At 41.6% G+C, this 26,926-nt stretch overlaps 1 protein-coding gene across 2 annotated transcripts; it reads left to right on the top strand.

The window, feature by feature from the left end:
- Positions 1–192: 192 nt before the first annotated feature.
- On the top strand, positions 193–26,315 carry gna13b (guanine nucleotide binding protein (G protein), alpha 13b). 2 transcript variants are annotated; one of them, XR_004614626.1, is made up of 6 exons: positions 255–537; positions 15,670–15,899; positions 20,221–20,271; positions 22,791–22,991; positions 24,177–25,614; positions 25,669–26,315. XR_004614626.1 is itself a non-coding variant. In XM_034592343.1 (5 exons), the coding sequence occupies exons 1-5, from the start codon at positions 255–257 to the stop codon at positions 24,546–24,548; spliced, it is 1,137 nt and encodes a 378-aa protein (XP_034448234.1). In that variant the 5' UTR covers positions 193–254; the 3' UTR covers positions 24,549–26,315. The 2 variants fall into 2 exon arrangements, 1 of the variants encoding a protein (XP_034448234.1); XM_034592343.1 differs by having other exon boundaries at positions 193–537; positions 24,177–26,315.
- Positions 26,316–26,926: the final 611 nt, after the last annotated feature.

Here is a 26,926-nt window from a genome sequence, read left to right on the forward strand (position 1 = left end):
CCTATGACAATTTGGATTTTTTAAAATTATATTAATGCTTTTGTGAAGCCAGAATTTAGTTGATTGAAAAATGAGAAAATGTTTCTTAAAAACCAAGTTTGTGTAAAAGTTGAGCTTGAGCTCAGCTGGAGGGGTGAAGGTTTAGGTGAACGTTGTGTTGGTGTGGATTCCTACGGCACGTGAACGCAACAGCGGGCAGGGCAGAGCAGCCTCTAGTCCTCCTCTCTGTCTGTATCGATGAAGTTGTTTCAAAGATGGCGGATTTCCTGCCGTCCCGCTCCCTTTTATCTGTATGTTTCCCCAACTGTCTCCTCACGAGCGGCGAGGTAGAGCAGCTGCGGAAGTCTAAGGAGATAGATAAGTGTATTTATCGAGATAAGACCTATGTAAAACGGCTGGTGAAGATCCTACTACTCGGAGCGGGCGAGAGCGGCAAGTCCACTTTCCTCAAGCAGATGCGCATTATCCATGGGAAGGACTTCGATCAGAAGGCCAAGGAGGAGTTCAGAGCCACGATTTATAGTAATGTTATTAAAGGTAAGACGCCACCGAGCACCCGCTGGGGTTCATGTTGTGGCCCGTGTGTCGGCTGCCTGTTCCAGGGGGCGAAGAGTGGGAAGGTGGTAGCATGCTAGCTGCATCTGAACCTACTGCAGCACTTCACTGTGTTCGACCGAGCTAATGTGGGTTAGCTGCCTCAGCTACCAAGAAACGCCCATGTTATTAGTGTTTGTGTGCACGGTGCGAGTGGAGGGAGCGGCAGCGCCGTCAATGTTGTTGTTTATCCAAAGCTCCAGGTGTCCGACATGTTCTTACTTCATGTTGGGTCACACACGCTGCTCGCCGTGGTTTGATCACACACTTCCTCATGGCTGCGGTTATCACAGAAACATGCCACTTCCACAGAAAGCAGGGCACCGAGTGTGCGTGTTGACTGTAAACTTCCCCAGCATCATCTGAGGCCAGGGGCAGCCCCTCTCTCCAGCTGCACGCCTGTCAACCGGGTGGCCCCCGAGAGCTGACACGTTGGTGAATCAAACTGCAACCTGGTACGAACTGTACTGCTAAAGACATGCGCCATTTTACAAAGCATCCCTTTTAAACATATGTTACTGTCTTTGCTCTTTGTTAGCCGTACATTTTGCGGGAATATGAAACGCTAGCGCTTGTTGAATGGTCTGGTTTCTGAGAGTGTTTGAAAAGAGGGACTTGTCGTCAGGGAGCAGAGGACCGTGCTGCTCGGTGATGTCAGCTGTCACCTCAGAGTTACAGAATCTCTAAACCAGCCCCAGAGCCTCGCTTCAAGAGGGCACAGCTTCGTGATCTGTCCAAAATGATGCACGTGTTGCATTATCTACATTTGGTATCAACCCGTGTCAATGATTACATTCACATGGCCTCCAATACACCCGACTACTGTCCTTATTCTGACATCAGACATGTTTTCAGGATACGACTACAGTCGGACTTCTCCACATATCGTAATATGATTATTGCCTAGTCCGAGTATGACCCTATTGTGGTTAAAGTAATCAGAAAATGCTCTTTACAGGGCAGTGCACTATTCACACTATTGCTTTAATCAGGTTAACATTGGAATATTGGTTTTCCATATAGACAGTCGTTGTGAAGGCTTCGATACAGGGACACTGAGCTATTGAGGTCAATGACAGATACCAAATAATATACAAGTAAATCTAGGAAATGATTTAGATTAGTTTAAATAGGTCATTCTAGTACTGTTGAATCTGATTGTGCAGCCTGTCCAACACTGTTTTGCCTCGTTAGCTTGTTGAGGTATGTCAGAGAAATGACTTCATCAAATGTTGTGTTGTTTGTTTTCTTTTGGCGTTGACTTTGAGAATACGATGTGTCCGTCTCCCGCTGCTTGTATGAATCGACAACACGGACCTATCCTTCTTGCAGCATAACAAACATCATAGCTTATTTCTTTTTCTTCAGCAGTAAGTGCATGCTGCTGCTCATCTGTCCAATTCATGTTGTAAAACTGATGATAAATTGTGTTACTGACAGCTTCCTGTTGCTACATGACAGTAGAAGATAGATTTGTTCATAGGAAAGCTTTTACTGTAAAATCTAAACCACAAAGGAGTTTTTTATGAACAACAAGCTAATGTCTGTCAATATGTCTAATCATGCTCTTTTGTTTCTTTGTTCTTGCCCAGGATGCTTCCACCCTTAATTTAAAATAGTCTTTGGTATATTATTCTACATCAGTTGTTACACCACAGCTATTAATGACTTCAACTAAGCTTTTTCAGTGGACTAACTTTTAATATGTCACACAACACGTGGTGAAATGAGCAAAATGATTGCTCAAAGTGAGTTGGAGGGGACAGTTTGTTAGGGGACAGCATGTTAGAACTGGACCCTGCCACCATTTGTATGGCACCTGTGTTACTGATTACACTGGATATTTTTACCAGAAAAAACCGTGTGTCTGCTCTGAATCTGCAGAGTGCTTACTGAGATGAATTTAGCTGCAGGCAGCCTGATTCTTATGGTGCTCTTGAAGGTGTGTGCAACGTTTCCCATTTATTACTCAGACTGTGGCGGTCGTCCAATTTGTCCTGATTGCATGCATCACTCTGCTTCGCTCTCACTTGTTTGCTTGCTCTCTCAAAACATCTCAAACGTTTTTACAGTCCTTTAGCACCAAATCTTCATCATCCTTCTCTGGCAACTCTCCTCCCATCACGTTATAAGACACATTTCTGTGATGTGACTTTGCTGTGGTGCATGGAGCAGACACTTTCACTGTAAGTTTATCTGCAGCATCAGACGTCTTGATAACTAATATTGGACATATTAGTTGTTGTTTTTTTGACAAGCATGGATGCCAAAACAAAAACACCACGACCCCGGGTGGCTGTGCTCTTTCCAGAGTTTTTGTCTTTTGACTTGACTCGATTGTATGATGGTTGCGAACTGGTAAAAGTTTTTCCATTAGCATCATTTGTCAGCCATATGGCCGGACATTAAACATTTCTAGCATACCACTTTATTACTGTTTTGTCATATCACTGTCACTAAATATAATTATAGTCTTACTCTTTAACCAGATGAAGGGGTTTACTCTTCATGACATCATGTGTCCACTGAAGTGTGCCGCAGACACAAAGAGCGAGAGAGAGAGAGAGAGAGAGAGAGAGAGAGAGAGAGAGAGAGAGAGAGAGAGAGAGAGAGAGAGAGAGAGAGAGAGAGAGAGAGAGAGAGAGAGAGAACTGCACAATGAAATCCATTTTAACCCATTTAAGAAAAATAGATAATTGTCATGTTTTGGTCAATGTTAAAATTGAGATGGTGGCTACATATAGATTACCGAAATGTGTCCTGGGTGTATTAACTTGTATTAACTTAGAGCTGACCTCTGGTGATCAGATCACTCAGGGCAGATGATAACACCAGGTCTGAATGGCAATGAAATATGTGCATTTGGGATGGCTGTCCCTGAAATGTCTCTGATTTAAATGATAAGTTGAGAAGCAGCCTTGAATCTCCTCATTTTACTCAGCTGGTCTGGGTTGTTTCTTCCTCTATGCTGTTTACAGCTTCTGTGCTAATTGTTGGAAAGGTTGGCTACAGTAAGTTTGAGCCAAGCACTGGCACCACGTCCTCCTCTGCTATCATTCAGTTTACTGTCAGTAGCCATGCAGGAGAGGTAACCTGTGGAGCCCCTGGTTTCTATGAATAAACGTAGCGTAACTGGGCAGTAGGCATGTTTTACTGGCAAGCACTTTTTGTACCAACACTTTTTATTTCTTCAGTTCACGAGGAATAAGTTACCATTGCACTAATGTTATTATCATCGCACTTATTAGAGCAGCAGCACATTTCTATATCTTTCATTTTTTTCCTGTCTTTAGTATGTGTCTCTGTTTTTATATGTGTATTATATTATGGAAGTGACAACAAATCAGATTTTCACTCTCACTACTTCATTATGGCGTTGCAGAATTGGCCTTTGAGTCTTAAATAGGGCTTGCAGTCAGGCTGAGTTTTAAAATGTTGAGTCTGGAGCCCTCAACTCTTTGAACTGAAATCAGAGGTGATAGGCTCTGTCCCGTTCGATGCAAATAACAACGAGCCAATGACCCATCAGCGACAGACACCTATCAAGTTAAGCTGTTTTCAGACATGACCTCTGGAGGATGTCCGGAGAATCGGGCACAGACTTTGCCTTGATGTTGCCTTTCACATGCACCACGCAGCAGGAGGTTCTCCGCTCAGACATGTTTACAAAAAAGCAGAAACCTCCGAAGTGTTCTGGCGAGGGGTGGTGCAGCAGGCAGAAGCAGGAGGTAACATATTAATCCGGTCACATGTTTTTGTTTACAGCACTTCAACACAAGCATCAGCTCTTGTCACCACAAACTTCGTCAGTGTCTTCTACGCGTGTCGCAATGCATTTTATTCTGAGATATTTCTATTCTTTTTTTATTTATTTTTTCATTTTTGTGTCTGTTGTGTTAGAAATGTCGTCACCACACTCACTCGCTGGCAGTGAAGCCTGCAGCGGATCTCAGACATTTGCGTTCACGCATACATCCCCTACATAGAATGTCCGAAGGATCTATGAAGTTAAGTGCAAATCTGAAAGCTGGTTTATAGTGGTTGATTGGGGGGGCAGTATATTTGAACTGTGGATAAGTGCGAACGGGGAAGTGTGATGAGTCAGGCTGGAAAGGCTTGCTCAGCGTCAGTCAGGGGGAAGTAACTGATGCTTGACGTGGTTAAGGCAAAAAGGAAACCACTTGTTTCGGTGTCATTTCAGGATAAAAGTTACATCAGTCAAGGTGTGTGTGGGGGGGGCGGGGGGTTTACATGGTATGACTAGGGTTGCAATATTCCAATATGGAAATTTTGGGGTAATTTATACTAACTGTATTTACCTTGTCATATACAGACATAAATATAAACATTTTGTTTTGTCATAAGCAGACATGCATGCAAACATTTCTAATAAAAAATTTTAAAATGACATTTTTGACTTAACCCATTTGTGAGTAGAACTTTAATGGATCTTTCATTGAACAACAAAAAACATGAATGTTGAATAAAATAAATGTATTCCCTATGACGCCCCCCCCCCCCCCCCAAAAAAAAGTCCCATTCTAAATGTAAAATGAAAGCATTTAGTCAAGCTTCTCAAGCCTCGGGTTTTAGCGTTTTTCCTCTGAATCCTTTCAGGTCTCAATGCTTTCTTCACAAAAATCAATTAATTCTGTCAATTTGGTTTACAACATCCTTTGCAAAGAAACAAAGCGTTTAAAATATAGTTTTGAATGAAGTTTTTTATTGCTCAGCCTTTAATTTGCCGTAATTACTTTTATTTTCGATAAGTTGCCCAACTCGCGCTTTTTTGATGGACCCCAACAGCCGCGAGTAATCGAGGTGATGGTGTACTTTTGTGTGGACCTACATACATCGTATTCTCACTGCTGTAAAAAGTTAGCCTATTGTATACAAATAAACTTGGTATTAAAATGAACATGGCTTCAGTGTAACAAGTAATCAATATGCTAGGTAATGACAAAGACGTTCAAAAACAACAGAAAGTCATAGGTTTACGTTTCTGGCAGACAACGTTCCCAACTAGCTGCATCCAGGGTCCAGCTGAGCTAGGCTTGCCTAGTGTTGTTTTCAACTACATTTAAGTTCCCTGTTATAGGCTAACTTTTGCAAAAAAAAGTGTCAACATTTTCCAAATTCCCGAGCTTAACTTCCCATGGAAAGTTTCCGGAAATTTACCGTAAATTTTTCGCCCCTTTGCAACCCTAGGTGTGACGCTGCAGATGAGTGTTTGTCTGACGCACTGTTTACACACGCAGATTACACATGTTAATTTTGTGTTGTTATAAAAAGTTAAATGATGTCAATGCCAACTCTGGATTTGTAGTGCTGAGACCAATCAATCAATCAATCAAATTTTATTTGTATAGCCCATATTCACAAATCACAATTTGTCTCATAGGGCTTTAACATGGTGTGACATCCTCTGCCCTTAACCCTCAACAAGAGTAAGGAAAAACTACTTAAAAACCCTTTTAACAGGGAAAAAAAGAAGGTAGAAACCTCAGAGAGAGCCACATGTGAGGGATCCCTCTCCCAGGACGGACAGAAGTGCAATGGATGTCAAGTGTAAAGGAGAACATCAAGATAAAGGTTTTAGCAGCATTGATTAGGGTAAACATTTTGAAGTATAACTGAAGGTCAGTGAATTGGTGGATTAATGTCATTAATGGTCAAGTGTCTGAGGAGAAATACTATGTATCGAGCAGTCCTGCTGCAATCATAGTCCATGGTCAGCAGCCAGCAAGATCATGATCCACCATCAAGATCGGATGCCACTATAGTCCACAGTCATTGTCCACTGCCGCCATTAGGATCCATCATCAGCTGCCACCTTGGACCATCCACCATTAGTGTGTCACTGAATCTACCAATGATAAATTCAGTTGACTGGGCATGATTTTGGTCTGATAGTGTAAGTCAGAGCACAAACCAAACCATGAGGTCCATGGAGCTGCCTGCAGAGCTCAGAGACTGGACTGAGTTGAGATTCAGGGGAGAAGGAACTCCATGAAAAGGTGACGGAGAACCTGATGGTCACTCAGTCGGAGCACCAGAGATCCTGTGTGGAGACGGAGAAACTTTCCAAAGCACAACGGCTGTGGCTGAGGGGTAGAGTGGTCGTCCTCCAACCTGAAGGTCGGCAGTTCGGTCCCCAGCCTTCCCCATCTGCATGCCGAAGTGTCCTTGGGCAAGATGCTGAACCCTGAATTGCCCCTCATAGAACAAGAAAGTGCTGCTAATAGATGCACTGTATGAATGTGTGTGTGAATGGGTGAATGTAAAACTGTACTGTAAAGAGCTTTGAGTGGTCATCAAGACTAGAAAAGCGCTATATAAATACAAAACCATTACCAAAACCATTACAACCAATTCCAAGCGTCATGTCTATGTCCTCCATACATGACCAGAGGATCCTTTGGTTTGACCAGACCAGAGAGTGTTCTTTCTCACAGTGTGACAGTCCTTTACCTACTTCCATGTGTCTGCCACTCTGGAGAGGCTCCTGTCTGGCCACTCCCAGTGAAGGTTGTCCTACTGAAGGTTTCTCAACCTGTTTTTATTGATGACAACTAATATTAGTTGCTGTTGTCATTTTTATCAGTGAGGGATGACGGACTAAAAATGAAAATCTGACACTTGTTGTGTTCACTGAGCTTTGTTAATAAGGGTAACACAACAAGGGTTTTATCCTTTCCACCATTTGATACTGTGTCTGTTTGGTACCTTATTGATACTATCAATTCACTGTTAGTGATAGAAATTTATATATATAAATTTTAAATATAGTAAATCATATTTTCTGTTTGTAATCACTGGTCTCTTGTACTGATTAATAATGGCTGGCTTCGGCTCAGGATGTAGAGCGGGTCTGTAGATTTCTGTGTGCTCTATTGTTTAGAATAACAAGGACCTGCTTTGTTCACAACAGATGTTGTCATGCAGGAACATTGCTTTGGCATTTTCAACAACTTTACAGTTAAAATACCCTGTGAAATTGATTTCAGAGCACTCTTTATATATAAGCAAATATCAGCATTTCTCATATTTACACGTGTCCAGTAAAAACAGGAGGCTATGGTTGGACATTTTGAATTACTGAATGTACATTACACCCCTACACCCCTGTGGCAGAGTTGACAGTAGCTAGCAGCTCAACATACACAGTCCTGAAGACAGCCAGCCCTCTGTAGCAGCGGCTTGCTGCTGCAAAATTGTTGCTGCCACTGCTTTAGGATTAGGACAGACACACATTAGGCCGGTTGTCTTTTTCTGTGCCGGAGTATCCTGCCGGAATGTCTCCTCTCGCCCGCTGGTCTTCACTCACATTGCACTTTAACAATTAGATCTGTACTGTACTGAAGGGATTACTTCAAGTTTGTTTGATTATCTCTGTAATTTATGAGGCCCAAATTATCCATAAACACATTTAAAAAGTCGCACAGTTCACCTGTCACACACGAGATGCGCAGCCAGAACATCATGGTTAAAGTGACCGTAACGATCTCGATTCATCGTCCGCCACCATCGATTAATATCTAAATAAACATGATTGTCAGAGAGAGGAAATTTCTTCCGACAGATTATTACACATGTTTATAATGTGATTATAACGCAGTGTTCCCTTTAACTTCATTGTTGCAGAAGAAGCGTTACCCAACTTATCAAGGAACACAAAAATATTAATTCACATGGTTATTATAAAGATCAGTGTGATTGATTGTAATCAGTGCATGTACTCCAGGAGAGGCAGACTAGCTGAACCCACTGCTAAAAAACTCCAAGGTGAAACACTGAAATTCCATTTATGATATATATAAAGGTTATGGCATTCCTGACAATGATGTGACCAGATCCACAGTGGCATGCAGAGACATACAAACTGACACTAGCAAAGTTTGATTAATTACAGCTAATGTTATGAAGCTGAACATTTGTTAAGCTGCAGCTGAAAATGTTCGCGACTGATCTGTTAATGATTATTATCGATGCTGTAGTACGTTGATAAGTCACTGACACTGAATGGTAGAAGCAACAGGTGTCTGTTTCCAGGAACAGACGCACTGCTGCTGGCTGACCGATTAGACTGCACGTCACAGACCTGGTATTAACATCTGTCTTGTGGGATCTGGTCACAAGTGGTCAGCTCAAAGTTCATGTTTGAAGTGAGATCTGATCACTCGGACCACATCCGGAGGTGGTATCGGACGCATATGGCCAAATTATTTTTGCCCTCTGAATGCAACTCAGTCCTGGGCCACGTATGAAGGACCACCTGCTCAGCTGTCCGACACTATACAGTTTCATTATGAACCCAACCTATTTTTGTGCTTCCCAATGCCCATATGCTGATTTGTTTGTGTCAACAATATCAACACTGACTGACAGATAATGACTCTCTCTCTCTCTCTCTCTCTGTAAACTCAGACTTGAGAAACTGGATATGACATATGTTTGTATTTGTATATAGAGTGAGAGAGTTCAATCTGATCATAAGTGGTCACAGGAGACACATTCAGGACAACTTTATAGACAAACTTAATGCTGTCTTATGATTGGAACTAGACATCATACCAGGTATGATCACAGACTTAAACACAAAGGAGAAGAAACTAAAACTACCCCATACCTACTCTTAGCTTGCAATTCAATGGACCAATGACATGAGTAAACAGTTTGGCACACAATGCAGGGAACTGCACTCTCTATTTATAGCTGAGAATTGATTCTTACTCACTGACGTCTGTATTGACGTGTTTTACTCATTCACATACCCAGACACACATTTACACATGTACATAACTGGTGAAATAGGGAGACAAATACACCAGCTTATACTGATACAGGCCTCATGTCTGTATGAAAATTATCCTTAATAAACATTTTTTAAACATTGACTGTAACTTCACCATTGTTGACTTGATAATTGGCCTGCTTCATCTTATATACTTATATACAAATATTCAAACTTTGGTGAAGCCTACTAAGATTTACATTATTTATCTGAACCCTGTGTTAAAGTTGATAAAATTATTCTGGTGAATAAAGCATCTAAAAGAAAATAAATCATCTGAAATATATAATGATTAAAAAAATCATTGAATAAATGAATGACTGTTTTTTTTTTTTTTTAAACAGTTCTATCCATATGTTTCTCCCATCTTAAACCCAAAACTCATCTCTGGAGTCACTACAGTGAAAGAAACTTTCTAGTTTGTGGATGTGTCAAATATTTTATGCCCACCAGTACAAATCACTCCTCACATCTCACTCTTGTATCTGCAAAGCTCAGTTCACAAACTATTCAGATAGCAGATTGTAACCTTAACCACAATTGACTGCTGCTGTTACCAGCAGGTCATATTAGCTGTTGCTAACGCCAATTCTAAATTTGATAACAAACCAAAATGAAACAATGCTGTTATTGGGTTTGTTTCTCGAAGCAGGTTGGTGAAATTTAATATAAAAGGATCTTGGACTGGATTTTTTTTTTATGTCTTCTTAGTTTGTAATTTCAGGTAAGATTTAAGGCTGAAGTTGCAGGAAATGATTTCCATTTATATTTGAAAAAGCCAAAATGCTAGAGCTACCCTCCGGAGGGAGGGGCAACCCCCCCGACGGGCCTCCCCCCGGTGTCGCACTTTGCACCCTCCCCATGGGGAACAGCACCATCATACTCTGAATTTCTCAGGAGAGTTCTGAGTTTAATGTTCTTTAATGTACTCTTTAAAAAAGGAGTTTAAACAGTTAAAGTATCTACATGTCAGTTCAAAGTACAGGTTTGTTCTGGTGTCTTATTTTCTGTCTCCAACTAAAAAAGCCAAAGCTAGTTTTACTGTGTCTGTGTTGTTTCCTGGGCAGAGACGGAAAAGTGCATGAAAGCTGCATCTCACCACAGGAACTAAAGATATGTAGACAGACACAACACACTCACCCTTGAGCTGTCCGCACACCCCCCCACACACGGACACACTGCAGAAAGCTGGATCAAACAGAACACACTGTCAGAGCAGGCTGGTGTGAAAGGGTGAAACAGAGTTCACAGAGCATTAAGGTAAACTCAGCACCTCATCTCTGCTCAGTAGACTGCTGCCGTCAGTAGATTGTGCTCAACCAAAATTAAATTGTGTTGTTGTTTCACGGAATCAGATTTGTGGCAGCAATGATTGTTCTCTTGAATTCTTCCATGGTTTAAAGTGAAACCAGTTACATCTGTAGTGCCACCCCTGAGGTTGATTATAGACATTGTGCCAGTGTTCCATATTCAGAGGTTTGGGGATGTAACACAACATTGTCACTGTCTGTGTCACCACACCGTCTGTCCCCTTTCCACAAATATGAGTCAGTTGGAAACTAGCTTCTGCAGACTGTTTGTACCTTTTTCTAAAGAACAACGAGGAGGAATAAAAGCAACATTCCTGCCTTGAAAAGGCTGTTACCTACAGCTGAATCAAACACACATACTATAACTCAACAACACATATGACTATGATTTTCACTTGACCTGGTGGGAATTAGGGCTGCACAATATTAAGAAAACATGCGATATGCTATAACGTTTTTGAATATTGCAATGACGATATGACTTGCGATAAATATACAAATGCTTTAGTATGCGATGTTAAGTCTTTCTGCTTTGGTTTCACTGCTAACATAGACTCCCTACAGTAAGTGGTCTATGCAGACACACACAATTATTGAAAGCATTATTTCTATTCCAACAACATCATTTGATTGAACAAATTCCACCTGGCTACAGACCCAGGGACCACGGACAACTCCACAGCCCGAGGTAGAAGGCGCACAGCCCGGTCACAGCACCACCAAGTACGGGGCAGACACCCAGGGAGCCATGCACAGCTCCACAAAGGGTCTCTTCATGCATGTTTGGACCGTGAAAAGTTGTGTTTTACAGTTTTTAGCCACTCTGTCAGTAATTTATTGCTCTTCTCTGTGTCTCTATTATTCGTGCTACGCACTGCACCAACCCCATCGAGCCAAACCGAGCACGCCCCGCCCTCTCCTCCAGCAATTCTTTTATATAAACAACTGCTCATAGTGATAAATTTGACTCGGGATAAACGTGATCACTAGAAGTTTTCACTTAGATAGATAGATACACTTTATTACAGGCTCTAGACCCAATAGCAAGACATACACCATAAAGAAAAAAGAAAACAGATACATAAACACATACAAACATACTCTTATTCATGAGAGTCTTAAAAGGCACCCATACCAATGTTTCCACAGATATGATTGATATCTGACCGAGCTGCACCTGGGGCTTGTGAGCATCATTATAATACAGTTTTGTGATTCATCAAGTCAAGACATAAACTTAAACATCAGGTTCCTCAAGAATAGAATTTAGTTGGGAGGAGATAATTTATTATCTAGGGTAGCAGGGCTCTATCTGATTGGCCAAATATATTGACGTGCAGAGCGTGAATGCATGGCACATGGAACACCGTTTATCGCAGTTCAAGCTCAACATTTGCGATACGTATATTGCACATGTTGATATCGCGTTGACAATACATTTTCGATATATATCGTGCAGCCCTAGTGGGAATATTACTTGACAGGGTATTTCTACGTGAATACAATTTGGAGCTGATCCGTCATGGTCAACCCTGTGGTATCAGAATGTGTTTTTTAATGGATGATGACATGTGCATTTCTTATAAAGTGGCAACTTTGCTAAAAGGCACCAACTGCTCATTCAGTAGACTTGAAAGTGTAAACTGTTGGATATTTCTGCATGAACAGCACAAGTTGGAGGCTCCAACGAAGTCTGCACTTGTCGCCTGGACCCTCAGTTGTTTGCAGTAAAATGTAACACTAGCTTAATAAGCTAAGCTCAGTCTGTGGTGTCTGCTGTCTGTGTGCACGTTCACAAGGGAGTATCACTGAGGCCTAAAGGGACAGTCAATCAATCAATCAATCAAATTTTATTTGTATAGCCCATATTCACAAATCACAATTTGTCTCATAGGGCTTTAACATGGTGTGACATCCTCTGCCCTTAACCCTCAACAAGAGTAAGGAAAAACTACTTAAAAACCCTTTTAACAGGATAAAGAAGGTAGAAACCTCAGAGAGAGCCACATGTGAGGGATCCCTCTCCCAGGACGGACAGAAGTGCAATGGATGTCAAGTGTAAAGGAGAACATCAAGATAAAGGTTTTAGCAGCATTGATAAGGGTAAACATTTTGAAGTATAACTGAAGGTCAGTGAATTGGTGGATTAATGGTCAAGTGTCTGAGGAGAAATACTATGTATCGAGCAGTCCTGCTGCAATCATAGTCCATGGTCAGCAGCCAGCAAGATCATGATCCACCATCAAGATCGGATGCCACTATAGTCCACAGTCATTGTCCACTGCCGCCATTAGGATCCATCATCAGCTGCCACCTCGGTCGTGGTCCACCACCAGTATCTGATGCCAACACGATAAAGGATCAGTCCAATAAAGTTGCATAAAAAAAGTTTTGCATCCTGGGAAACGGTGCTCTTCCATTTGTACAATGTCTTCTGTGGCTCTGGGCTTTTTCAAAGTCTGAAAGAATAACCTATGATGTTATCAGTAGAGTCTTGATATTTATAAATGAAAGACTGGAGAAATAGAGTTTTACAGTCATGGACATTTACCAGGTGGGGAGGATCCAATGAAACACGCTCTTTAGTTGCATCATGGGATGTGAAGGATCCTACATTTCTATCATTACAATAGTGGCTCAACACAGTTTGTCGTAGAGGTAAAGATGATACGATCCAGTGGAGCCTGATGGTAACACCTCTTTTCTCAGGAAAAAGGATGTTTTTAGAAAGGCCAGCACTTTTCTTATCACTCTGGATTCTACCATTTCCTTGTTGGCATGTAGGATCACCAGAATTCTGAATTATCTTTAAGGCTAATGATATTTTCTTTTATTAATTGATCTATCCATTATTTTCATACTTAAGCACAAAATCTATGGTTTAAGGAATCATTCCAAACTTTAACCTAAGTATACTATTCACCACAGTAGTTTGATTAATTCAAGTATTTTTATTTGTAGGAATAGCAATAAATTGATAGTTGTGGTTACTTTAACCCTGATATCCTGTCTGTGCACGTCACATTACGTCTGTCAGGTGAACAAAACATTTAAATACGTATCTCAAACTCTAGAGCAGTGGTCGCCAACCCGTCGATCGCGATCTACCGGTCGATCTCCGAACTCTCTGAACTCACTGTTCAGCTGTGTCGGTTGTTCACACGGCAGAGTGTCCGCTGCTGGCGGCGGAGCTGCGGGTTTATCTACTGCATTGCCTTCGAAACAAGTCGATTCATGTACTAAACTAAACACCAGGACTCTACGGTAAGAAGACACGCATCTTCCGATCTGTTCAAAGCCCCGTTAGAACAAATGAGTGGATTTTGAAAGTGAAACGCTGGAGTGCTTTTACTTTGAAATGGGTTCGGAAAGTGTTGTAAATACAATTGTGTCATAGACAGATACATATTGTGGTTCACAGCAGAATAAACGGAGAAGATGATCTTTCACATAAGTTTAATGTTTATCTTTTGAAATTATGTCACAAACATGCATTTTAAAATGTTAAAACCACTTTCTGTTGACAGAATCCATTCTTTTGTTTAAAAAGGAGATTTTATTGTGAAATATTTACAGGAGCAGAAGATGCACATCTTCATACTGTATAGTACTGGTATTAATTTGAGTACAAGGGACTTCTTTCATACAAGGAAATAGTCATATTTATGGCCATATTCATGATATTAATGTGAATATTGTGCATTGAATAGATAAAGTTAAACAACTGCCTTTCTTTGTGTATATTTATGCTCGTACATTCAGCCTTTACAGAAATTGCAAAAATTAATAAATATGACCCTCCTAAGTGGGTTTCTTGGAAGATATCAGGGTGGTAGATCTCAGCTTACGTTTGGAATTAAAAAGTGATCTTGGGCTCGAAAAGGTTGGTGACCACTGCTCTAGAGCAAATCAAATATACACAAAGTAGACTTCAAGGACTGTACGTGTCTTAGTAACCTCTGATCAATATGTTTCACGTCAATGTGTAAAGTGAGTGCAGGTCAGGGGGGGGATGAGGAGTGAGGACATGCGGTAATACAGCACGGTACAAGGGTACAAGGTACCCGGTACCACCGCTGCAAAGCAAATGTAGTGGGGACTCGACAGTTTGTGAATGCACGCATTGGGGAAGGTTTTAACCAAATTAACTGACATGAGCAAAATGATGTCTGTTAGAGGTTATAAATGTCGGTTTCTATACATTTTGGGTTAATTGCCCAGCCCTAATAGAGAGCTTAATAAGAACTAGTGTGGTCAACGGCAATTGTCACAAATGAACATTATATATTTATAAATTTAGCCTGATTTAGCTTTTTGCATTTGTGTCTCTTTTTACTCTTAACCAACATTTTATTTGAACTGACTGTGGTAGTTGTATTTGATTGCTCAGGTTTCTTTTACGTAAATCATTGTCTCAAGTAACACCACATACACAAAGACAGCTCGCACTATTCTGTGTTGCAGATGTAAAATTAGGTTGACTTTCATTGTTGACAGAGTTGTGATCCTTTTATTTTAATATGCATTCATTTGTTTATCAATTTACAAACAAATAGGAAACAAATTACTTTTATATATTGTTTGTTTAAATTCCCCATGTGACATGAGCTGTTATGTGACAATCAAGTTCTTCACATGATTACTAGACAACAGTCATGTTGCTGGAGTTGAGAGAATATGGTAACCTAAAAATGGGCTAATGGGTCAGAAAAGATTATAGGGACTCTGCAGTACTCCTGTAAGAGGCAGTTTTAGCCTCTGGTTGGTTAGCAAGCATGTATACTGTTTAGCCTTTCTGCACGCTTCTATTTCAATTGAAGTTTATTTGTATAGCACAAAATCACAACATACATTATCTTAAGGCACTTTACATTGTAAGGTGGAGACCTGAAAATATTATAGAAATGTAGGCAGTAATGTATAATCTTGACCAAGAACAAAATCCTAATGTTGTTTTCTCTCCCCCTTCAGGTATCCGAGTGTTGGTGGATGCTAGAGAGAAGCTACACATCCCATGGGGTAACCCATCTAACCGGAGGCACGGTGACACCATGATGGCGTTTGACACCCGGTCAGCGATGTCTCACGGTCACGGCATGGTGGAGCCCAAAATTTTTCAGCACTACTTGCCATCCATCTGCGCCCTGTGGGCCGACCAGGGCATCCAGAATGCCTATGACCGCCGCAGGGAGTTCCAGCTGGTGAGTAAATAGTGTTATCCAGTGTCTATATTGTGAGGAACGATTTTTGGGTTATGGAGCTTTGGCAGTGATCAAAAGTATGCATTTTTAAAGCTTTGTTGACAAATGAATGCACTGCCAGATAATAAAGACATTCGTTTTAAAGAATTCTCTCATTCTAAAGCAGTAGACAGTATGGGTGGGGGGAAATCAACTCGCATAAGTATTGGAATTCTTTCAGAGTTTTTAGTAATTCCCACAGTAATTCCTGAATCGATTTTTAACTATTTATACTGAGCTACTGTAATAACAGCTAACAGCAAGCAATTAGCCTGGGAACTAGCTGGTTAGCCTGTAAGCATTGGCAAGTATACCACTCTCACTTTTCTCTCTATTATTACTTTAAGAATATTATAATTATAAAAACAGACTGTAGCTGAAGCAGAGAGGAGCTTCTCCGAGCTGAAGCAATAAAGTATTTCAGATTCTGATTAAGTCCTACCTGAGGTCCACAATTTCACAGGAACACGTTAGTCACCATGCAATTGCCGGGCAGAATAATGTGATGTGGCCTTGTGTTAAAGTAGTAATCTGAAATTGCCATAAATTGTAATTTTGAATTGCATAACTTGTAGAATCACAATATATGATAAACCGGTACTCAATTATCGGGAGGTGAGTGTATTGTCCTAGCTCTTGTGGAAAGTGTGTGTTTTGATCACGTGTAACATTTAAACAGCGGATAAAAGCAAGTTCATTATGGCTACGGAATAAAAGACGTTTGTTAGCTAGTATATATTGGATTTTTACATCATCAAGCAATAGTACTGACTACATACAGGGAGTTTTCATGCTTGATGTTCCACTGAGGAAGGCCAGTTTCTAACTGCATGTTTGGAACACTGCCTTTGTCTTGTCATCACTCAATTTAAAGTGTTCCCACACAGCCGAGGTCTTCAGCCTTTTGTCTTCCCTTCCCGAGGTAAACTGTAACATGGTGTTCACTGCTGTGAGTTATACCAGCTGCCCAACCTGAGACCAAAAACATCTGATCCATCTAATTGCTGCTTCAGTCTTTGCCCTGTGTTGTTTAAGTTAACATCCATTAGACTTATTTTTAACCCTCTCTGTATGTGACTGTGGGAAGTTCAATGATTACTTGTGAGTAGGCTGAGGGAGCTTTTAGATTACAGACGGGTATTGACAGTCAAAGATAAAGGCTCTTCCTCACAGTTGACCGTGCAGACCTGCAGCTGCTGAGCACACACAGACAGACACAGACAAGCCAATGAAGGGCTGCTTCTCTCTCTGCTCTCTGTCCCCCTGCTTCCCCACGCCCTTCCTTCCTCCATGTCTCACTAACTGCTTTCCACAAGTTGAAGTTGTGGTCTAACATGGTCTTGCTTCCATGGAAATGATTTTAAACTGTCCTGCAGGGACATTGGCTTCCCAAGCATCTGTGTGGAGTAGATTGAAAGAGCAATTAGCTCATAGTGTGTTAGTCTATTATTCTAATGATACTCTGCTGTGTTAGATATTATCATTATTGATTTGTGATGCTTATGGTTATGGTCTGTAAGAGAAATGCACTGATGTCACCATGGTTTCCTTCCCAACACAGCTGTCAGTCTGCCCGCATAAATTCACATTAGGGCTTGTCGATATCAGTTCTTGACAGTACTATTAGTAGTAGTACTATATATTTAATGGTATAAATGTATCATATCAGGATTTTGCAGATATGCATCACAGTTGTACTGCTATTACTGTATATAAAAATGGACGACAGGATACCTCCCAAAAGTAGGAAAAAAACCCAAACATCTGGATTGCCCCCTGGAAGCTGGCTGTAGTATAGGTCATAAAACCTGCCTCCTCCATGTTAGCAAATGAGACATGGGCCAAACAAAAAAAATCTAAGTTTACACCAAATTTGTAAAAAAAAAAAAGAATTTCACCAAAAGTTTAATAATTTGAAGCTTAAGGGATAAAGAGCAGAGCTGTCACATCACAGAACAGGCCACCAGTGTGCTCAGTGTCAAAGGCTGCCGACAGTTCCAGCAGGAGGATAACTGATGACTAGATGTCCCCTCCAGCTGACCGTAGTGGCAGCAGTGCAGTTTCAGTGGGATGAACTCTCATAAAACCAGACCGGTGTGGAGAGAGATTTGATCATTAAGTGGCGCTATCACTGCATACACACTAATAGCTGTCATTCAAAATCTATAACTCCTATCTGTAAAATATAAACACCGTGAGAATCACAAGACTTTGCAGAACAAGCAGATATCTATTTTATTGGTTAAAGTAAAAAGATGGGACCGTGCGACCGAGTTAGAAAAGTACTTCTCCTTAAGAAAATGTCCTCTCAAAATGAACACTAGACCCAATGGGGAAGAACAAGTTCTACACTCTAGCGCAGTCCTCAAACAACTGCTTGTTTCTCAAAAACTATAAATTCTATCTTTAAAACGAAAACCCTGTGAGAATACCAAGACTTTGCCAAACAACCAGATAGCTTTTTTATTGGGGAGAGTTAAGAAATGTGACCGTGGGACCGAGTTAGGATTTTTTTCCCCTGTTTGCTCTTTCCAGAAATTTCTCTCAAAATTAACATTAGACCCAATGGAGAGTTGTGGAGGACATCATTTTTCAAAAAATGGATCAAGCCCAAAGTATAGCTCTGAGAGATTTCTGCGGAGCAAACAATTCCTACTTCGTTTTGATATAAAAATCATGTATGACAACCTCCATTTGAGGATTTTAGGGTAGTTTCAGTGAAGGAAAATGGCTTAAAAACAGTCTTTTTTGGACTCTCGCTCTTTTGGGCGAGAGACCTTGACTCCCATTGTACGTTTTTGGCCATTTTATCACAATCTTTTAGCAAACCGTTTAACGAAATTCTTAGAAAAGGCATAGCACACCATTCAACGTAATTCCGCATGTTTTATTATAGGTCTCGTGTATGTGCGACACAATTTCCGGGAGGAGTAGCGCGCCAAAAATTTACGGAAGAAGAATAAGTATAATATACGCCACAGAATAAGAATATAAGTGCAATGCATTGCGCATAGTGGTTCCCGCACCGCTAGGCACCCATAACAATTACAAATGGGCACAGTGTATTGGTATTGCAGCTTCTGCAGCGTTCCTTTGGAGCTGTGTGCAGTACTCTTTGACCCTCTTTTCAAACGCAGTTTTCAGAAATGGCATGCGGGTAAAATCTGGAGAATTGACTCCTGAATTGACTTGGTAGTCAGACTTTCACACATGCACAACGCAACAGGAGGTTCTCTGCACAGACACGTTCACAACAGCATCAAATCCTCTGCATTATTCAGGTGAGACGTGGAGCAGCCAGGCACAGCAGTCTGAGGCAGGAAGTAATACTGCTGCGTAGATCACATGATTTTCTTGTCAGCACAAACTCTTTGACATCTTTGTCGGTGACGTCTACGTGTGACTCCGCTTTTTCACCTGGAGATTTTCTTTTCTTTTCTTTTTGCGTCAGTCGCGTGTTAGAGGCATCTTCAACCCCCTCACTCACTCGCAGGGAGTCTAGCGGAGGTTCCCCTGCTGTGTTCTCACATCGGAGGGGGGAGAAATGCACTTCTCCGGAGAAAATACGTATCTGCGGAGTTCAGTGCATGTCTGAAAGACTTCCATACGGAATTAGTTTTACCATTGTATAGTTTCTGCTTTAGCTTTGTGCTTTCCTGCAAGTTAGATCTTGGCATCACCACCCTCTCTCTTTTACCTGCCACTTGGGCTCAGTACATGAGCGCATGAGAGCCCTGTGTTATTTATTTCACACATGAGCATGTGGAATAAAGACTTAAATTGATAAAAACCTCTAAAACCTTCATAATAATCATAACATCTGTAGTGTTTCTGTGCCATTGCCTTATTGTAGACCCTGCTCTCTCTCTCTCTCACACACACACACACACACACACACACACACACACACACACACACACACACACACACACACACACACACACACACACACACACACACACACACACACACTGGGATTATACAAACAAACAGAATCTCCTTTGAGATGTGAGCAGGCTGCATCTTGTTTTAGATCAGATCTCTTTGCATGCAGACTTTCAGTGTAACTTAACTTCCCTGGAGTCCAGCTGCATACACTATGTATCAGCTCTACAAATTTAGAGCAGCCCCAGTGAGTTTGTCACTCAGCTGTGGTGGTGGGGTGGTATCACTTAACAAGTGACATTAATCAGTGTTGAAGTGGAAGAGAGCTAAAGCCATGTGTCATATTCAACTCAGAATTCTTAAGATGAAGTCACTATCTCTCTTCTCTTTTTCTCAGGGGGAGTCCGTCAAGTATTTCCTGGACAATTTGGAAAAGCTCGCACAGTCGGTAAGTTCGGCCCACACTGCAAAGGCTACACGAATCACAGACCACCAGCAGGCAGAATGATGGACTGATGGGGCAGATGGGTGTGATAGCAGTTTGTTGAAAAGTTTGTTGCTTGTGTGCTAAAAAGAGATGTGAAACTTGTGCCTTCCTGTCCCCAGTCGTGTCTCCACACTCACTGTTCCTCCATGTGTCTGCCTGTCAGCACAGCAGCAAATACTCACACCTGAAAAATACTCTTACTCAGAACAATAATTACACACATTTCACTTCATCTAGCAGACTGCTGGACTCAGACAGCTTCATCATCAGAGACAGGAAATGATATGTTAAAGACTGCTACTAGCCTAGCTGAGCTGTTAACGTGGAGATGTGGTCATGTGACCTTCTAAAAGGACAAACAGAAAACCATCACACGTTTCCCCTTCGCTCTGTATGATTCCTCCACCCAGGTTCCTATTGGTCAGTCAGTGCCTTGACTAATAAATTACTCTAAGAAGTAGTTTTCAGTACATCTTTCACAGTCATGTGGAGTATGTGAGAATATACAGCTACATGTGGTTCACTGCTTTCTCACACATGTTATCAGTGGACAATGCCTGAAAATCCGTTTTTTATTTGATGAGAAGGCCATTAGAGTCCAGCTACACAACTACAGAAAGAAACCTTGGCACATTAGGTCTGTTTTGTTTAAGTTGGTGTGAACACTGTCAGACCAAACAACCAGCCCAAAACCATTTGAAAAGAAAAGTCTGCCCCAGTCCAAGAAGACACCCGGGGGATTTGCTTGTGGTATGATAGGAAGCCAGGTTAGCCACAGGATTTGTTTTTGTGATCTGATCAAGTGACATAAGTTTATAATAATTGTGTTTTGTCTTTTTAATCATTTATGATATAATACCTGTGCTATACTTCACAAAAGACACTTTTGAGTTATCTCTGCTTCCTGCCAGGCCTGTCATGATATTGTGATATGGTTGATAATCATATTTTTAAAAAAATTAATTATTGATATAATGTAGGGATGAAATGATACCATGGTAAAATTCCCATTGGTTATTTGTACTGTGTAATCTTTAATCACCGTGATGATTTGCATCAACCAAAGTCAGCAAGTCTCCAAGATGCAGGCGCAGCAAGTGCAGCATTTGTTGTGTGTTATAAAATCATGGCCGCCGCAGCTACTGGTAGGTAGGGGCTGCAACCGCAGGAGAACTGTTGGTAATCTCTGGCCATGGCTAACACTTGATAACATCCACTGTCGCCAAATAGCTTGTGGTTAACAAACGCTGACCTTTTGTCCTGACTCTTGACATTTGAGCTCGGCGTCTGCACTTAACGAAAAAGTTGTCAACCTTCGATAAATATTTTTTTATTCAAAAATAAATTATGAATATATCGAATTTGCTGAAATTACTAGTTTGTGATAACGAATCATTTTGGTCACTATAATTGTGATACAAAAATCTCTAATATAATGTCAATATTATTCACAACATTATATTATGTAAATTAATCAAATAAAAATAATACAAATATCTCTGGATGAAAAGAGGTGCACGTAGGAAACACTGACAAAGTTGGAAGATGATGAGATTCAAGAGTTTTTGTTTTTGTCGTTAAGGGGAGAATCTCCTGATGCTTTGTTCATGTGTGAAAGGCAAACTCTGGAGAAAGTCAGGACAGAATTGTGTAGACATCCTCTCGAGTACATGTCTAAAAAAGGCTAAAATGAAGTAATTAGACAAGGCTGTTGATGAATGTGACTCAGACATCACTTAAGTTTATCAGTGCCCGATTTCTACCTTATAGTCTTTCTGTAGTTGTTGTTCTTTTCTTCTGCGTGAACAAACAAGTGCACTGGAAGTCCTGTGTGAAGGGGGGGGGTGTGTGTGTGTGTGTGTGTGTGGCGGCGGCGTGCCAACGATGACTCATCACCTCTGGAATGTTAGGAATGTGCATCTATCTTGCAGCATACTGACACACACAGTCAAAACATGACCGCGAATAATATTACATCATATTTGGTTTCATGTAGTCAAAGAGTCACTTGTTTTATTTGTCTTGGCTTAATTGTCAAAGCTGTGTCATTGGGGAGGAAAACACACACACACACACACACACACACACACACACACACACACACACACACACACACACACACACACACACACACACACACACACACAGACAGTCTCATTTGTTTATGTGTGCTTGTATTGAAGGAATGCACTGTGTTAAACAGGGATGTCTCCAAATCATGCACTGGCATGAAAAGTGTGCGCACTGCAACAAAAGCATTTCTTTCTCTAGCTCTTAATTTGCACTGATTGTAAAGATTGTGTGTAAGTGGTTAGAGATTGTTTGTCTTGTAAATAAAGAACCATGACAAATATTTCATATTTGAACCTTCATATGTATAAACGCAGCGTGAATATGCACAATATTTGTTGATTGGATTTTGATGGGACCTGTTAAAACCTGCAGAAGCCTACCTAATATGTGTAATAATGTGTTGGCAGGACTACCTCCCTAGCCAGCAGGACATCCTCCTGGCCAGAAAACCCACCAAGGGCATCCACGAGTACGACTTTGAGATCAAGAACGTGCCCTTCAAGATGGTGGACGTGGGTGGTCAACGCTCTGAGAGGCGGCGCTGGTTTGAATGCTTTGACTCGGTCACTTCCATCCTCTTCCTTGTCTCCTCCTCAGAATATGATCAGGTGAGTCTGTTGGAAGCCCCGCAGGGTGCTGAGGGCACACAAACACCTATGACTGGAATCCCTGAAAGTTGTTGAATTGACACTGACTGTAGTTTCACATGACAACGATTAAACAAGATGGTAAATTGTCTGTATGAATACCATTAGTTTCTTTTTAGTCTTGTTGTCCACTCAGAGTTCTTTATAGTACAGTTTTGCCATTCACCCATCAGCCGTCAGGGGAATTTGGGGTTCAGTATCCTGCCCATGGACACTTCGGTATGGGATCAAGTTTTCTTGTATTAAAAACCTCAGTGTCCCTCAACCTACCCACATGAAGGTTTCCCAGATGATAAAAAATATGAACTGGCAGTGGGCTATGAACATTTGAATATTCGATGTTTAGAAATTACAGTGAGGTTTTGCATTCCATCATAATGACTATAACAAACAACGACTAAAACACACATACACATTTTGACCCAATTGTCCCAGGAATTAAAGTTCATCAGTTTAATGAATTCATTAGAGAAACCAGTTGTGCCCCTTTTCTCGTTCAGAAAGTCAACAACCTAAAAGCTGAACTTGTGAAAACATGTGATGCTTCGGTACAAGGTTCCTCCCTTCGTTTCCACTTCATTTCACAAGCTTTGATGTTCTGTTGATTGGCATAGAAGGTTCATCAGTCGTGTGCTGGTTAGTAGGTGAAGGACTCTCTGATAGGATCTGCTGTTACATCGGCTCAACCAATCATTATTGCATGTTGTTGAAATTTAACTCTATGAACTCAGACGGAGAACAGTGGAAACCTGAGCAGAACCTGTAACAAAGGCCACACGCTACATCACATTCCTTAAGTCCCTGCAGTGCAAAAGGGCTGTAACGTCCCTTTTGTGTGTTCCTCCTTGTGTTTCCACTGCATTTGAAAGAGCAAAAATAGGGTAATAAGTCAATAAAAATCGATGTTGTTTGATAAACTTTCTTGGGGGGTAGGAACGACGCCCCAACACCTTACATTCTGACCTTTTTCCTCTGGTGGGAAATGCAGGTAAAGTTTCTGTACGACTTTACCATCGTTGATTTTTGGCAAATCCTTACTTGTCTCCTTTGTGCAGACAAACAAATCTGCTGCTCGTATCAGTCACATTTTGTCACTTCACCTTTGACCCCAGCATACATGACATGTCTGCATTCTGACACCTCCAGGTGCTGATGGAGGACCGACAGACCAACCGGCTGAGCGAGTCCCTCAACATTTTTGAGACCATCGTCAACAACCGAGTTTTCAGCAACGTCTCCATCATCCTGTTCCTGAACAAGACAGACCTGCTGGAGGAGAAGGTGAAGCAGGTGTCCATCAAAGACTACTTCCGCGAGTTCTCGGGCGACCCCACAAGCCTGGCAGACGTCCAGCGCTTCCTGGTGGAATGCTTTCGCAAAAAACGCCGCGAGCAGCTGCAAAAGCCGCTCTACCACCACTTCACCACGGCCATCAACACTGAGAATATCCGTCTGGTGTTCCGTGACGTCAAGGACACCATCCTTCACGACAACCTCAAGCAGCTGATGCTGCAGTGAGGGGACTGACCAGGAGGAGGGAGGGAGGGAGGGGTGGAGGCAAATGAAGAGTGGAAGTCAAGGTGCCTTTTTCCTTACCCTCCCCCCACCGCCGGCCTGTTAACGGACCAGGCAGTGTCACTTTTGAACTTTGACTGTGTATTAAAGCCACCACTACTACCGCCATTCCCCCCATCCACCCACCACGCTTGCTCTCTGCCTTACTGAGCTTGTTCACTGTGACTTATAATGGCTGCTTTTGACTCAGAGCTGCGACCACCCTCTGACCCTTAAAACCACTGTAAATGACCTCTGCCCCCTGGACTTTGCTGACACCTTGTCATATCCTCCCTGTATGTTTTGCTCTGATTAACATCCTTACACTGTCCCTTTATTCGCTGCTGCTCTGACCACTGTTGATGGGGATTGGGTGGGGCTTGTTTGAAATTGGCGTCGCTGAGTAGCGGTTAAAGCCATCTGGGGGCGACGCCGATGTCAGCAGCTCTGTTGCCAGATGTCGCCTTCCTTTTGCAAAACAGCCCTTTTGTTTTGTTGGGTTTACATCTGCTTTCCACCGGAGCTTAATGATGACATCACCAGGGCGGGTGGGGTTTTCTTCTGAGAGCAGTGGAACAGGAAAGAACAGAACACACACACACACACACACACACACACACACACACACACACACACACACACACACACACACACACACACACACACACACACACACACACACACACACACACACACACACAGATAGGAAGTCCACTAGTTTTCTAATCCTTTACTTTCTTTTTCTAGTCTATGAATATACTGTATGTACCTATGCATTTTCCTTTAACTTATATTTGATTAGGGTTTCCACATTGTGGATGGGTGCCTGCTGGTGGACTCTGTGGTCTCAGCTTGGGGGTTGAGAGAGCACAAACAAACACATATAGACCACTTGTAAAATAAACCACCGTGCCATCAGGCTAGATAGGGTTCATCATGACGCATCGTATTTAAGTTTTTCTCAGGGCACATTGTGAACCACTTGTCTGTGATATGAAGCCAGAGCTCTCCTGCCTCTGCCCCTCCACAAGTCAACTATTACAGGGTCTTTTCACTGTATATCAGCAGAAAAGACTGGTCCAAGAAACTGTGGCCATCTTCAACCTGGAACACATTTTACCATCAGGCTCTGGACTGTAAGACGCCGGTGACCCACTTTCCTCCTGGTGTTAACTTGTGATCTGTACGTGGCTGACCATACACATTTACATCTGATGTTAATAAGTCATTTTGCTACCCACATTCCTTTGATTTGTCTTTGATAATTTGTTAAGAATTTTCAACCAAAGATGTCAACATTTTAGGGTTTAAAATGTGGGGACTTGTGTGTCCTAATTTAATTTAGTGAACTGAATATTCTTTGTATGAAGAAAACAAGACATGTGATGACATCAGCTTTCATTAATCGATAATGATGATAATCAATATTTTCCAGTTGCTAATTAGAGCATCACCCAGCATAACCTGGGTTAGAGAATCTAGGAAAGTAGACTGGCAGCATTTCTAAATCTATTCGTCATACACGTAACATAAACAGATCTCATGCTAATACCAGGGTTACACTGCGTCTGTTGTGCTTTCATTGGAAAATTCTTTTTTTCCTCTTTGGGGTAAATGATGCACAAGATTTAGGCTTAAAAACGTCAAGCATAATGTTGGAGCTGTTGAGTTGCTTTGACCATTTAGTGAATGGTTTCTCCATGGGTGGTGACGGAGGATGTGATTGAGGTTGAAAATGGTCATATTTATTCTGCAGCTCTGTGGAATCTCACCTCCAAGCCTGCAGTTCTTATCTCTCCACTTTATCTTACCACCTTGAGCGTATAATACAAGAAGTGAGGAGGTGGCTCGACCTCTGTTTTGCTGGCTCAGAAGGTACCTGTAGATCCTGTCTGTCTTTCCCCTTCACACATCCTGACCTAAAAAGAAAAGGGATAAAACCAGCCGGTATGTTTCTGGCTGCTCTCACTGTAGTATACAGGTTATGTAAAGTTCACATTGTCCTCTTAGCTAATTTTCTAATGTCTAATTCGCTGTAATGCATCTCTCACACCAACCTCACTCTCATTTGGAAGAGTTGATGTAACCCCTCCACATAGATGTCTAAGTATGAGTGTTTTTTTTAATTTTTTTTATTTACGGATGGTGTTTATTTAAAACTAAAACAGACATCTGGTGGCTCGTGTTAATGCCCCATTAATCTGGCTCCTCCAGTTGTGTCGAGAGCATGAACACCTCCAGGTAGCTGGTTCCACTGGTTCATGCTAACACTTCAGCAGGAGTTAATGGAGGATAATAAGGTGTTACACAAGCCTCTAATGTCGTGAAGTTGGCCTGTGGTT

This window comes from Hippoglossus hippoglossus, chromosome 8 (genome assembly GCF_009819705.1).
Source record: "Hippoglossus hippoglossus isolate fHipHip1 chromosome 8, fHipHip1.pri, whole genome shotgun sequence".
NCBI classification, from domain to species: Eukaryota; Metazoa; Chordata; class Actinopteri; order Pleuronectiformes; family Pleuronectidae; genus Hippoglossus; species Hippoglossus hippoglossus.

Coding starts and splice junctions, on each gene's coding strand:
- gna13b (XM_034592343.1), top strand. CDS start 255: ATGGCGGATTTCCTGCCGTCCCGCTCCCTTTTATCTGTATGTTTCCCC. Junction 15,900..20,220: donor GCCGCAGGGAGTTCCAGCTG/GTGAGTAAATAG, acceptor TCTTTTTCTCAG/GGGGAGTCCGTCAAGTATTT. Junction 20,272..22,790: donor TGGAAAAGCTCGCACAGTCG/GTAAGTTCGGCC, acceptor ATGTGTTGGCAG/GACTACCTCCCTAGCCAGCA.